At 42.7% G+C, this 13,999-nt stretch overlaps 1 protein-coding gene across 7 annotated transcripts in view; it reads left to right on the top strand.

Moving 5' to 3' along the window:
- Nucleotides 1–3,284: 3,284 nt before the first annotated feature.
- Nucleotides 3,285–13,999, top strand: part of Zdhhc20 (zinc finger, DHHC-type containing 20) — a gene marked incomplete at its 5' end in the record, with an annotated part of 34,555 nt that continues 23,840 nt past the window's right edge. For all 7 annotated transcript variants that reach the window (XM_013505494.1, XM_013505495.1, XM_013505491.1 and 4 more), the window contains 3 exon segments: nucleotides 3,285–3,311; nucleotides 5,665–5,768; nucleotides 12,389–12,509. In XM_013505494.1, the coding sequence (XP_013360948.1) occupies nucleotides 3,285–3,311; nucleotides 5,665–5,768; nucleotides 12,389–12,509 (252 nt within the window).

The following is a 13,999-nucleotide window of genomic DNA, read 5'->3' as shown; positions in this document are numbered from 1 at the left end:
CTTATGGCGTCTTAGTTGGAACTCACCTGCTTTCTATTTAGTGATGAGTTACAAGTGTTTTTGCCTTCAAAGAGAGTGTGCATCAGATGCGGTTACATGTGCCTCTGGTCCGGTCCTCGGGAGGCAAAGACAGGAGGATCGCTTTAGTTCAGAGGAGGTCGAGGCTGGCCTGGGGAACATTGCAAGACCCTGTCTTTAAAAATAAAAGCAAATATTTCTTTCTAAAATTTGAGTAATTGGATTTAATCCCCAAGTTAGTATATTCTCATTTTGTTACTTATGTGAATTGAAGTAGCCATTATTTTGTAAGGCACCTTTCTGTATGTATTTCACATGTATGTTTTTTGTATCTCCTTATTTAGATTATTTAGTGTCAATTCTAGCTGGGTTGAGGAAGGGATTCAGCTTCCATGGTATCTAAATCTTATTGATGATTCTCTTTGTTTATGCATTTGTTAAAAATAGTACATGCATAGATTTAATAAAATAATCAGACTTTGAATTTGTAAACTGCATTACTAGGTCAAGGGATTTAACTTTTTTTAAAAGACTAGCCAAAGAAACGGGAAAGATCGTCTCTCAAAATTTTACCCAAATAAAAGAGTATTTCAGAAGTCCGTTGAGGTCAGATTGCAGGGACTGTTTATTCACTGCCTGCTGGGGATTGAACCCAGGACCTTTGCACTGAGTTACGTTTCCACCCCCTTATATATTTTTTATTTTGCGACAGTCTCACTAAGGTACTTGAACTTGAAGCCTGCCTCAGTCTCCTAGAATGCCAGGATTACAGCTGTGCTCCACCGTGTCTCACTATACAACTTGATTTTTACATGCAGAAGTGGAGGGTTTCTCACGCAGGTGAATAGTCAGAAAGCATTGATAAGTACTTACTGCTGGAGGTCAGCAGGCACGCTCACCTGTACGTCACATTTTCCAGTAGCAGAGAAACAGCGGCCTTGGTAGCCTTATCTCACTTTAAATTACAGCTGTGCCGTGTGCTGAAAGCGCAGGAACCGAAAGCAGAGAGTCTCGGCTGGACGTCCTGGCGCACCTGTACTCCCAGCACTCTGCAAGTCTGAGGCCGGAGGCGGGAGGTGCAGAAGTTTAAACCCAGCCTGAATTTAGTAAGACCCTGCCTCAAAAATAAAGTTGAATTTCAGAAGTTCTTATAAAAGAACTTTCACGTTTCTGTTATTTCTTGGGATTATTTTTACCATGTCTCTCAAGTAATCTTTCAGTGTTTTTAAGCTAGTTTCTGGTGATTTTTGAACACAGACTTTTTGATTTATAGGCTCAGATTTTTATTTGAGCTTTGATTTAATTTACTTAGCGTAAGTTTTTACTTCATCTGTTACAACCAATGGCTTATAGCATGTCTGTGTGAGAAGTTGGCCCATTAAGTCACGTGACTTTGCACTTCGGTAGCTATATTTTATATCATTATTATTATTTATTGTAACTTAGTAGTTACTACCTGTTCAGTACTTACTGTATTTCAGGCATCATGTTCAGATTAATTCTAACTTTTTATTTAACTGAGAATGTATTTTAGAGCATACCATTTTTGTTCTGTGCTCAGAGAGAAGGAATCTTTTTAAAATGTGTAGACGACTGAAGCACCCATTTTGAGCCTGCTGTGTAGTTCACAAGGTTTGCCTGGAAGGAGCTAACGCACAGAGCACGCGGGCATTTTTCTTTTAAGACAAAAGGTATTCATGAGTTGTTGTTTCTAACCGGAGCCTTAGCATTCAGGCTCAAGGGCAGTGCTGTCACCTCGCTCTAAGTGGGTTGGGTTACGGTGCGGGCGCTGGTCTCTGAAAGCTCCACCGTCCCTGGCCCACGGCAGTGCAGATTTTGAGAAGCCAGAATGTTGCGTGTGTGTGACAGTCTGTGGTGGGAGTGAGAAGAGCACATTTGAAAATGGGAGGAAAAGCAGGGCACGGAGGCGCACGCCTGTAATCTCAGCGCTTGGGGAGCGCGGGAGGGAGGATCGCTGTGCGTTCAAGGCCAGCCTGAGCTACCTAGCAAAACGTGTCTCAAAAAAACAAAAAAAGTGGAAAAAAAAAAACAAAGAAAAAGAAAATGGAAGGAAGTCGTAGGATTTTATCTTGACATCAGATGTTGGCTTAGAATGTGACCACTTATGGTTTAAAAGTGGAGAAAATTCAATTTAGGGATTACATAGTACAAATAACCTTGGAGTTTTATCAGCAGATAGATACAGTTTGAATTCTGGCATTATCACTTCATAACTGATATTATTGGACAAGGTACTAAATTCTCTTAGCCTCAGTGTTTCTGTTGGCCAACTTGAAGAATACCATACAAGACTATTGTGAGGGTTAGAAGTATATCAGTGTACAATAATAGTGATTGAGTGGCTGTAGTCAGATATGGCAACTAGGAAGTCTCAGAGTTTTCTTAAGGTACATTGGCCATGCAGGTGGAGTTATTCCTTTGCAGGAATTTCACAGTCAAGGGGAGTATTATAGTTTGTGTCTGGATGTCCCCAAAGCCTCACACAGTCGTGGGGCGGCTTCTAGAGTTCCAGATTGACTCACGGTCCAATGCTGGATCATGGGTATGAGTGCTGTACCCACCCTAGGGCCAGGCAGCTTGCGTACACTGAAGGGAACGAAGAGGCTTGCTCTCTGCCGCCTGCTCCTCCTTTTGTTCCTGTTGCTTTTGCTGTCTTCTGCCATGAACTGTACCAGCCATTCTTTCATGCACAAAAGCCAAGAAGTTCATCTCGAGAGTAGAGTAGTAGTTACTGCTAGACGCTGGAAAGGGTAGCGGGGAGGAGAGAGGGCTTGGTTAGTGTGTACCAGCACGGACTGGAGACAAGCGTAAGGAGATGACAGGTGTCTGAGGAGACAGGAGGACCCTAATTTGAGATCACTGTACATGCCGTAAAGTTACTCCTCCTAAATCCGTGGAATTATTTTTTAGGAAAATTTGCCTTGCGTGCGGCTTTCACAAGGAAGTTGGTGAAACACATCGTGCTGCAGGCTGGTGGCTATGCCAGGTTATAGTACTGTAGAGGACAGCCCTGTTCCTTCTGCAGGGTTATTAAGGAAAGAGCTGAAGAAATTGTTAGAGAGTAGTGAAGGTCTAGAGAAGCTTTAAGTGATTATACTGTGAATGATAAAGAATTTGAACTTTAGCATTTTAACGTTTTTGAAATTTTGTAAAAATGATACTAAGGTGAATATTCAACCTGAAATAAAATCTGTGTACAAAAATATTCAAAGTGTATTTATTCACTGTTTTTTCTTCTATTCTAGGTACAATTTCTAGAAGTGCGGAAAATGGTAAGGCACCTTTGGTCTCATTTGAGTAGAATGCTTATGGCGTCTTAGTTGGAACTCGCATGCTTTCTCTCTAGTGATGAGTTACAAGTGTTTTTGCCTTCAAAGAGAGTGTGCATCAGATGCGGTTACATGTGCCTCTGGGCCGGTCCTCGGAGGCAAAGACAAGAGGATCGCTTTAGTTCAGAGGAGGTTGAGGCTGGCCTGGGGAACATTGCAAGACCCTGTCTTTAAAAATAAAAGCAAGGGCCGGGGATATAGCTCAATGGCATAAATGCCTGCCTGGCAAGCACAAGGTCCTGCGTTCGATTCTCAGTACCAAAAGAAAAAAACCAAAGCAAAACAAAAAAAAGTACAAAAGAAAAATAAAAGCAAATACATCTCTTTAAAATTTGAGTAATTGGGTTTAATCCCCAAGTTAGTTTATTCTCATTTTGTTATTTATGTGAGTTGAAGTAGCCATAATTTTGTAAGGCACCTTTCTGTATGTATTTCACATGTATGTTCATTGTAACTCCTTATTTAGATTCTTTTTTCTTTTTTTTTTTTGTCTTTTTGAGACTGGGTTTCACTGTGCAATTCTTGCTGGCCTTGAACTCGTGGCAGTCCTCCTGCCTCTGCCTTCCGAGTACTGGGATCACAGGCATGTGCCCCACAAGACAGAATTTTTATTTATTTATCTTGGTACCGGGAATCGAACTCAGGACCTTGTGCTTGCCAGGCAGGCACTTGTGCTACTGAGCTATATCCCCAGCATTATTTAGATTCTTTAATGTCAGTTCTACCTGGGTTGAGGAAGGGGATTCAGCTTCCATGGTATCTAAATCTTACTGATGGTTCTCTTTGCTTATGCGTTTGTTAAAAATAGTACATGCATAGATTTAATAAAATAATCAGACTTTGAATTTGTAAACTGCATTACTAGGTCAAGGGAATTAACGTTTTTTAAAAGACTAGCCAAAGAAACAGGGGAAAGATCATCTCTCAGAACTTTACCCAAATAAAAGAGTATTTCAGAAGTCCATTGAGGTCAAATTTCAGGAACTGTTTATTCATTGCCTACTGGGGGTTGAACCCAGGACCTTTGCACTGAGTTACGTTTCCAGCCCTTTATATATTTTTTATTTTGCGACAGTCTTACTAAGGTACTTGAACTTGAAGCCTGCCTCACTCTCCTAGAATGCCAGGATTACAGCTGTGCACCACCGTGTCTCACTACACAACTTGATTTTTGTTTTTTTTTTTGATCTTTTTGAGACAGGGTCTTGCTATGCAGTTCAGGCTGGCCTTGAGCTCATTTTGTAGCCCAGGCTGGTCTCAAACTCACAATAGTCCTCTTGCCTCAGCCTCCAAGTGCTGAGATGACAGGTGTGTGCCACTATGCCTGGCTAGTGATTATAATAATAGCCAGTATTTACTGAGGACTTATTATGTGCCAGGCACTGTTCCAAGTTGTTTTCATATTCTTCAACAACTTTTTTGAAAGAAGTGCTTTATTTAAAATCTGAGCAAATTATTTGGGGAATGCAGTATGAAGAAGTAATGAATTCTGAAAGTAATAAAGACTACCTTGGGGAAGAAGATTTGATCTAAACTTAAAGAACAAGTAGAATTTCAAACTTGTACACTTCGTCTATACTTTGTCGTCTTCAGTGGGCCTGTGGTGTTGCATCCTAAACTGAAAAAGAGTTCGAGGCCCTGGTAGATAGTCTTGTTTACATTGTTCTTTCTTGCAGAAGCCAATCCTTCTTTGAAATAGAAAAACTGCAGAACACACACACACCACTCACATACAGAAAAGCTTAGTGTTTATCAGTGATGCAGACCCACTGGGAGGCAGTTGTGGTGGAAATTGAGCATGGTTAAAAATTTTTTCATTAGCCTGCGCTGGATGAGAAAATGAAAGTTAGGGCGCTTTTCCTGTGCAGCAGAGATTGAGTTGTTCAGGCGTACTCACTGTTCTCGGTCATGGTAACTTCCGGTGTTTATTTTCAGTGTACAGTTTCTTGGATTTAATGTTCATAATGGTGGATAGTTTTAAATGACTCTTAAGTTATTTAAAATTAATGTTGAAGGAAATCTCGAAATAAAGTATTACTAGTGAAAAAGTGTTTTTGGCTTAAATCACAGTAACTTATAACGAGGCTGATAGTCCTTCAATACAGGGACAGAACATTCCTTTGTATCAGTAGTGTTGCATCATGTAGATAAAAAGAGCTCACTGTTCAAGGTGTTCAAAGTTCTTAATTAAATTTTTATTGGGTTAAGTCTCCTTATCCAAATATTGTGTTTTAATGTAATGCTTTTTCTTGTTTCACCTGGATTAAATGAAACATTATTTGTTTTTATTTACCAGGAAAGACCGTTGTTTACCTTGTGGCTTTTCATCTGTTCTTTGTTATGTTTGTATGGTCCTATTGGATGACAATATTCACATCTCCCGCTACCCCCTCCAAAGAGGTAAATTTAATGTTGGTAACTTACCAAATGCTTTAACTTACTATGGAATTGTTTTCCCTTGTGTTACCTATGTTAAAATTATGTAATACATCTGTTGTGTTTCCGTTCATGAAATTGCTTACTAAAACCATATTGTGAATGTGAGTCGCCACCCTATTCTCAGACGGATTCACTGACATAGCATAGTGAGTCTAGTAATACTTTGCTGCCATGCCACCTTTTCTTTTGTTTCTGTATCGGAAATCGAACTCACAATCTCACACTTGCTGGGCAGGTGCTGTGCCGCTTAGCTACATCCCCGGCCCCATCTTTTCTTAAAGACACATACACTTTGTGTTATTGGAGTACGAACAGCCTAGGGACAGAACTGAGTTTGAGAAGTAGAGCTTATTTATATCTTCTCCGATATGCTGGAACTGAAGAGAATTGTTAAATTGTGGGGGAAATTGTGCAGGCTATGCCTTGCCACGTGTTATTATGACTGGGTTTTCTCCTAACTGGAGGTTCCACTTAGAAAATAATATAGGTAAACATTTCTGTGCAGTAGGTTGACTTCTTCCTTCACTGAAAATTCTGTGTCGCCAGGTGGGGGGGAGTATTTGCTCTAGAGTCAGGAGGGGCTGAGTTTGATTTCCTGCTCTCACACATTACTTAATCTCCAACCTTCCATTTTCTCTTCAGAAAATGGAGCTAACAGTCGTGCCGTTGCTGCACGGTGTTTCTGAGGGCTGAGATTTCTCCAAGTAAATCTTTTTTTTTTTTGGTTTTTGGTTTTTTTTTTTCTGGTACCAGGAATCGAACTCACAACCTTGCACTTGCCAGACAGGCGCTGTGCCACTGAGCTAAATCCCCAGCCCCTCTCCAAGGAAATCTTGTAACTCGGTGCCCACCACAGGAGTGTTACTCAGAAGTTAGATGATGATAGTATAGTTGTTTCCCTTCATGTTGGTTTTCAAAATTCAATAACAGTGTAAAGTCATATATTTTTGTTTTTAATGGAGAACGTATACGCAGAAGAGTATGCATGTCGTAAGTACACACTCGGTGAAAGAACTGGATAAATACACCTGTGGAGCGCCAGCAGCCAGGCCGAAGGAACACCGTTCCCGGCACCCTCAGCCTCCGCGTGCGCCTTCCGGTCCCCTTGTCGTGGGGAGTGCCTCCCGCTCCTGATGGCAGAGACGGATTTTGCTTGTTTGTCCTTAGCACGAACACTCGTGTTAGGAGTATACACATACTAGTAGTCTCCTACGTTGGTGCGTGTGCCTTCTGCCATCCCTGCTGTTGTATTTGTGAGCGTCACCTGTGCCGCTCTGTGCAGGGCTAGGTCATTCGTTTTCATTGTTGCTTGGTATTCAGTTACAGTATATAACAAATTATATTTACCAGCTTTTCATTGATAGGCATTTGGAAGGAGTTCGATTTAGAACTGTTAGAAATGAGGCTGCTGTAATCATCCTTGTGCTTTTCTCTAATTCCTTTGGGTAGATCCCTGGAAGAAACTGCTCTTATCATATTAAATATGCAGTCAAAATTAGTAAAAATGGTCACATGGTCATTTGCTCTGTATTCTGGATACATGCTTTTGTTCTGAGGTAAAATAAACCCTAAATCACACTTCATGTTTCATTATAGATATTCTTTGAGCCTTTGACCATAGTCAACCATCCCTTAACATGTGTTACAAACTACTATTCATTTCTTAATCTCTTAAATTGAAAAAGACGTAATTTTACTTACTCAATTACTAGTAATGATGATCACTGGAAATATAGCACATGTAAGAAGTAAATACAAAAATACAATTACAGTAATACAAAATAGAAAAAGAAAAACTAACTTGAAATATATTGGAGAAGAATAGTGTAGAGGTTGGGAACGCAAATTCTAGAACCAAACCAAGCATGGTAGTGCACGCCTATAATCCCAGCACTTGGGAAGCTGAGGCAGGAAGACCACCATGAGTTTGAGGCCAGCCTGGGCTATATAGCGAGACCCTGTCTAAAAAAAAAAAACAAAAACTGTCCAATTTCTGAAACCAAATCATTTGCTTGCTGTGTGACTGGAGACTGCTTAGTCCCTCTTCCGTAAGTCGGGGCTGTAGTGGTACATACCAATGAAATCATTGGAAGCATTGAATGAATCAACTTTACGTGGATAGTTACAACTTGTATGATGAATAATATTTGTAAAGTACTTCATGCTTAACGCATAGTAAGTGCTATCTGAGTGGTGTTTTTCCGGTTATTGCTTCAGCATACTGCATTCATTTAAGACCTTAGATCCACTGTACCTTCCGTCTTCACTCCTGTAAACTCATCTGACTGCTCAAGCCTTTATCCAGAAACATTCTACATCTGCCCTGTCACAGAACTCATCAGCTAGTATTGTAATTGCATCTTAACTTTCATGCATCGCCTAATAAATTGTAAGTCTGTAACAGGGATATTGCCGTCAGATTTGCTGCTGTCCTCCCAGCCGCCACCACCAGTCTTTTTCTTTTTTGTGTGTGCCACGGATGGAACTCAGGACCTTGTGCTTGCCAGGCAGGCGCTGTGCCGCTGAGCTACGTCCTGGGCCCCCATCACCAATCTTGCTTGTAGCTGCTGTTCAGTAAGTGTTGAAAGAATTATTAAATTATGAAACGCTCAGGAGCCAGCTAAGCTCAGCCCTAGTGACAGCCGAGAAGACGAATGTAAGACTGTCCTGCTCACTGAGCTTACGTAGTGCCAGTTAAGACGGTGCCGTGGGAGCAGGCCTAAGGCTGAGGTTGGCGCTCATGCAGCTGTCTTAGGAGGGCTCTAGTTCAGGAGTTAGAGCAACGTTTTGGAGTCAGGCCTAGGAGAACTGATTAGGTTAAAAGTCAAGAAGTAGGTGTTTAGGAAAGCTACAAGAACAGATTTTTCCACCATTTTCTTCATTCAGTGGGAACTTACTGAATACCTGTCTGACTCTGTTCTAGGTTCAGAGGATTAAAAAAAAGAAGAAAGACAATAGTCTTTACATTTTTACACACACTAGGCGTAGCAGCACATGCCTGTAATCCCAGCACTCAGGAGGCTGAGGCAGGAGGATCGTTGTGAGTTCAGTACCAGCCTGCGCTACAAAGTGAGCTCAAGACCAGCCTGAACTGCATAGTGAGACCCTGTCTCAGACAAAAAATACATTTTACATGCACAGACAGATGTTAAATGAGCAAATAATTGTAAATTGTGATTAATTTATAACATTGAGATAAATTTAGAAAAAGCATTGTATGATAGAGCGTAGCAGAGCGAAAGCTCCTTTAGGTAGTGTGGCCAAAGAAATCCTCCCAGGAAGTGGCTTTCAAGCTATGACCTTTAAAAATACTTCTTCCACTGCGCTTTTTGAAGGAAAGATCTGTCCTTATTTTATCCCCGTCACCCAGATTAGACCCTGTGTATAATAGGTGAATTCGTAGAAAGCTGAGTGGAGGGTCACGAGGAGGAGCGGCGTGTGAGTAGCTGGTAGACATGTCCCGTCACCCGCTGTCGTCCTTTCTAAGAGGTGTGATCCCGTCGCTCTCCGGGTTTAGTCCTCAGGGTCGTCCGTCTGCCTGAGGTAAAGCTCGTGCTCACTTGCGTGGTACCCGGACGTCTCCGTGAACTAAGCGTGTCCTAGCCCCGTCTCTGCTGCTGCAGTGTGGAGCTCTACGGCCCAGGGTTTTCACGCTGAATGCACCGCGTGTTTCCTCGTCCTTGTGCTTCCATGCGCTGTTCTCTTTCTTTTGTCTTCCTGGAAGGCGGATGTTTGTCTTTAAAAAGGTACTATAGCTGAGGAACTCCGTCCCCAAGTAAGCCATGGGCAGCTCCTCCAGCCTCTCAAGAGACCTTTCATGGCACCTGCTAAAGTATTGACTGCATATTTAGGCTGATGCGTATTTGGCTGTTGTTTGCTTTCTCGGCTAACTTTCCTGTTAGCCTGTGCTTTTTGTTTTTTCCCCTTTCCTTTGGCGTTTTGAAGGAGTCTTGCTCCATAGTTCAGCCTGGCTTTGAACTTGCTGCCGTCTTCCTGTGTCAGCCTCCCCCGTGCTGGGATTATAGGCACCACCACCATGCCGGGCTGAGAATTTACTTCTTTAAAGGAAAGGCTTTATACTCAGCTTTGGATATAAGATCTGAGTCAGTGCCTATCTCTGAATTAGGATTTTCTGTATGTTTATTGCCAGCACTGTGGCATGTGCCTTTGGTCTTAGCCACTTAGGAGGCTGAGGCAGGGGCGTCACTTTAATCTAGGCATTTGAGGCCACACCGTCTCAATCATTCAAGTCATCAGTAACATTTAATGTTTTTTAAAAATAATTTTAATTGTTTTGATGCAGGGGGTTGAACTCAGGCCATTGTACACACAAATGCAGCCTACCCCAGAGCTGTACTCCGTAGCTTAATATATACTTAAACACTGAGTTGAAGATAGTAGCCTGGCGTGGTGGCACGTCCCTGTAATCTCAGGACCTGGGAGGCTGAGGCAGTGGGATCACAGTGAGTTTGAGGCTAACCCGGCTACGTAGTTCAGGGTCAGCCTGAACTACACAGCAAAACTCTGTCACCTCCCGTCCCAAAAACCAAAGAAGACAGGAAGGGCATTTCACAAACCTGAGTTACACTGAAGAGTTTGGAATGAAAATAGACTTTTTAAATTTTTATTTCATTTAAGCTTTTTATAATTTTATAAACTTAAAGAAAAGGTTGAATAGAAGAGTATCAAGCTAAGACTAGAAATAGTATAACCTAGGGAAATCGGTTGAGATTGTACAAGAAAACTAAAGCTTGATCAGATCCTCTCCCATTCAGATGTATATTTGACATTGTGATCTGATTTTTCTCTCTGAAAAGATTCCAGAGGGGATAAATCTGTCAAATGTCTTCAGAGCCCAGCGTGTGGTAGGAGATAAGGGACCTCCAAAGTCTTAAAGATTTTCACATTGAAGATCATGTGAATCTTTCTGACTGCTATGTGTAGTGTACTTTTAATTGTGGAAGCTGAGCTCGGAACATCTAAATAGACTCTTCCCTTTCCTGAGTTACAGGACTTAGTCACTTTAGAGTAACAATCTATAAAAAGAAAGGACAGTTTATGATGGCAATACAGAGGAAAATACACTACAGTAGAGTGCAGAAGACCTCTAGTTTTTATATGAGCTCTGCCCATAGTCCTGTAATCTGCAGAACTTTTCTGACTCTCTTGGAATCATAATTTCCCCAGTGCAGAGCCCTCTGTACTATGCCAAGTCGTTGCCTTATTTATAGCAGAACAGAAATAAGCTTTAGTGGTGGAGTTAGAAGTTAGACCAAAACATGCCTTCAATAGGTGAAGCTAGAATTCCAGTTACCGTTCCTTTGACTTTCTAAATAAAAATCCTACAAGTAAATAAAAATTGAGCGATGTTGTTAAAAATACAAAACATGATTAAGAGGGAGTCTCAAGCCATTTTTATTTTAATTTTATAAAGAAAATCTGAAATAGACACTTAAAAATTTCTGGTTACGTGAAACCAAGGCATCAAAAGGAGGGTCCTCAAGATGTTGGGTAAAGGAGAAAAGAGGAGCAGTGGACAAGTACTTGGTAGGTGAAATTCTGTTACAAGAAGCGAGTCAGCCGGGGAGATGGCTCCACGGCACAGCACCTGGCTGGCCACCGCGAGGTCGGGAGTCCGACCCCAGTACAGGACAACAAAAGAAAAACGAGGCAGAGGAGGCGCGGCGTGACAGCAAACACTCAGACGGCAAAACAGCTCTGTACGGGACTGTTCCTTGACGTGAGGAGGCTTCCTGATCGTTCTGGAGGAAGCAGTGCTGTTTGGTAGCTTTTGAAAAGTTGAGTGTTGCCCTCGTTGAGACGTATAACCAAGAAGTAGCAGAACCCCAGCCAGTGATGTCACCTGCTGTCTGAAGCAGATGAGCGTTGGACATCCTTTCAGAAATTAAATACTACCCAGCAGTAACTTCAAATAACACGTTTTTACCTGAGGAAAAAAGTGTATACGTGTGTGTGTTCCTCTCTGCTCGTTTGGTGGTGCTGGAAGCTGACCCCAGTGCCTTACGCATAGCAGACAAGTGCCATACCCTCTGAGCTACAGCCCTACCCTAAATAAATACATACTAAGACATTTGGGGGACCGGGAAGACTGGGTTTAACACGTTCCCACCGGCTTGAACCACCAGTGGTGCATGTGAGAGCGGCCCATCGGGCAGCTTCTGCTGTCTATGGGACTGTCCCCAGCAGCCAGTGGAACAGCAGCACATGCACCCCTGGTGCTTCAGAGCCACCTGCAGCAGAGCATCTCCATTACAGCCCCTCCGCGAATGTGTTAAGCCCCAGTGCACCCCCAAAAATGTTTTTAATGAATTTAGTTTTATTTGTAAAAAGCAAAAGCGTTGAGCTCATATTCTGTCCCATCATTGGTATGGGAGGTAAATTTTTAAAATTTGTATGTAGTTTTTGTTAAGAATATATTTGGTTTATCTCACAGTTAAGAACTTTGTAGGGTATTTTTATTTGTAGGGTATTTTTCTGTTCTAGATAAAACTTCTTTCTGAGCATCGATTTCAAGTTAACATCTTGGGATTTAAAAATGTAATAATTTTTTCTTTTTATAGTTCTACTTGTCCACTTCTGAAAAGGAAGCTTATATAAAAGAATTCAGCCAAGAAAGACAACAAGAAATTTTGAGAAGAGCAGCAAGAGACTTACCTATCTATACCACAACGGCTTCAAAAAGTAAGAAAACAAATCTTAAGCTTTCTTTTCCAGAGGATTTTTTAAATGTGTTCATTTCTGCCAGGATATATTGCATGGTGGTTATAATGATTTCCATAAATAGCATCCTTGGGAACAAAATTTCCTGTTCTCTGCACCTTCTGTGGTATTTCAGATAAAAGCATGTGATGAAGATACCAGCGTGGATTAGGGCCCGCTTTAACGTGAGTCTGTTTTTCTCTTTACCCAACTGAGCCTTCATGGCTAAACGTCTCCAGTAAACCTTCATTTGGGAATTGTTTTTTGAGTTTGACTGTTGTGCAGCATCACTGACTAATACAGAAAAGCAGGAATGTGCTGAGAAAGGGGAGAGGTGAAAGCCACAGAGGAGGAGAAACTCGCCCAGAGCTGTACAGCTGAGAACTCCGAGGCCCAGCTGCGAGTTCAGCTCTGTCTGTCCCCAGAGCCTGTGGCGCTTCTTCAGTACCCGTCTCCGCTCTCGTCCTGACCGCAGCAGCTTCCTCTCCTCAGGGCTCAGCCCTGTGGCAGGGAGGAGTCCCAAGGGGTAGGGCTGACCATTTAAATACAGGAAGTACCTTAGTTACCTTCCTCAGTGCTAAGACAAAACGCTTACCACCCAAAGCTAAGGGAGAAAAGATTTACTTAGCTCACAGTCTGTAAGGTTTCAGCCCATAATGGGCTGGCTCCACGGCAGGGTGGTGTGGCGGAGGGGCATCACAGAGGGGAAACAGTTTATGGCAGGCAGAAGGCAGCAAAGCATCCAAGTGACGACCCTCTTTCTGTCACTTAAATCTTACCCAGGATGCCCACCTTTAATCCTGGCATCGCATCACGGATCCCAGCGTCACACACCCTAGACCCAGCCACCTCCCAGAAGCCCCACCTGTGAGTGCGTGAGGCCTTGCGGGGACATGCAGATACAAGCCGCACAGGAAGTCAGGCACTGGAGAGTACTGGCAGCTTAACAGTTACTGTGTGCTGAGTACTTCATGCGTAGGAATTCATTTAAACTTCCCAACAGAGCTGGGAGGTTCATACCACAGTCACCATTTTGCCCATGAGGAAACCAGGTCATGTCCCCACACAACCCCTTCCCCAGGTGTGAGAACTGGACTGCGAGGCCTGCAGACTAAAGAAAAGGACAGATCCATGACTGCGTAAAGTGCAGTTATTTGGGGGAACTGCTGACAGTCGCAGTGGGAGAAAGACCAAGTGGATACGCCCAGTTTGGGTCGGGAGAGATGGATATTGTGGTGAGGACCGAGTGACGTCTAGGTACAAAGGTACCTGGCTGACCCAAGCTAAAGGACCTAGTCCGGTGGGTCCACATCTGCTCTACACACTGAGTCTCCTACTTGCAGACACTTGAGCTGCGAACTTCCACAAGTGTGCTGTGCAAGGCTCACCGGTCAGCTTATGGAGCAGTCTGACCTTTCAGCGCTACGCTGGGCAGCTACTGAGAAAAAAGTGCCTGGGGTTACTCTGGGGTG

This window comes from Chinchilla lanigera, unplaced genomic scaffold, assembly GCF_000276665.1.
Source record: "Chinchilla lanigera isolate Chin_1 unplaced genomic scaffold, ChiLan1.0 scaffold00096, whole genome shotgun sequence".
Classification (NCBI taxonomy): Eukaryota; Metazoa; Chordata; class Mammalia; order Rodentia; family Chinchillidae; genus Chinchilla; species Chinchilla lanigera.
Note: the sequence above shows the minus strand (reverse complement) of the source record. Positions and strands in the feature narration are given on the sequence as shown.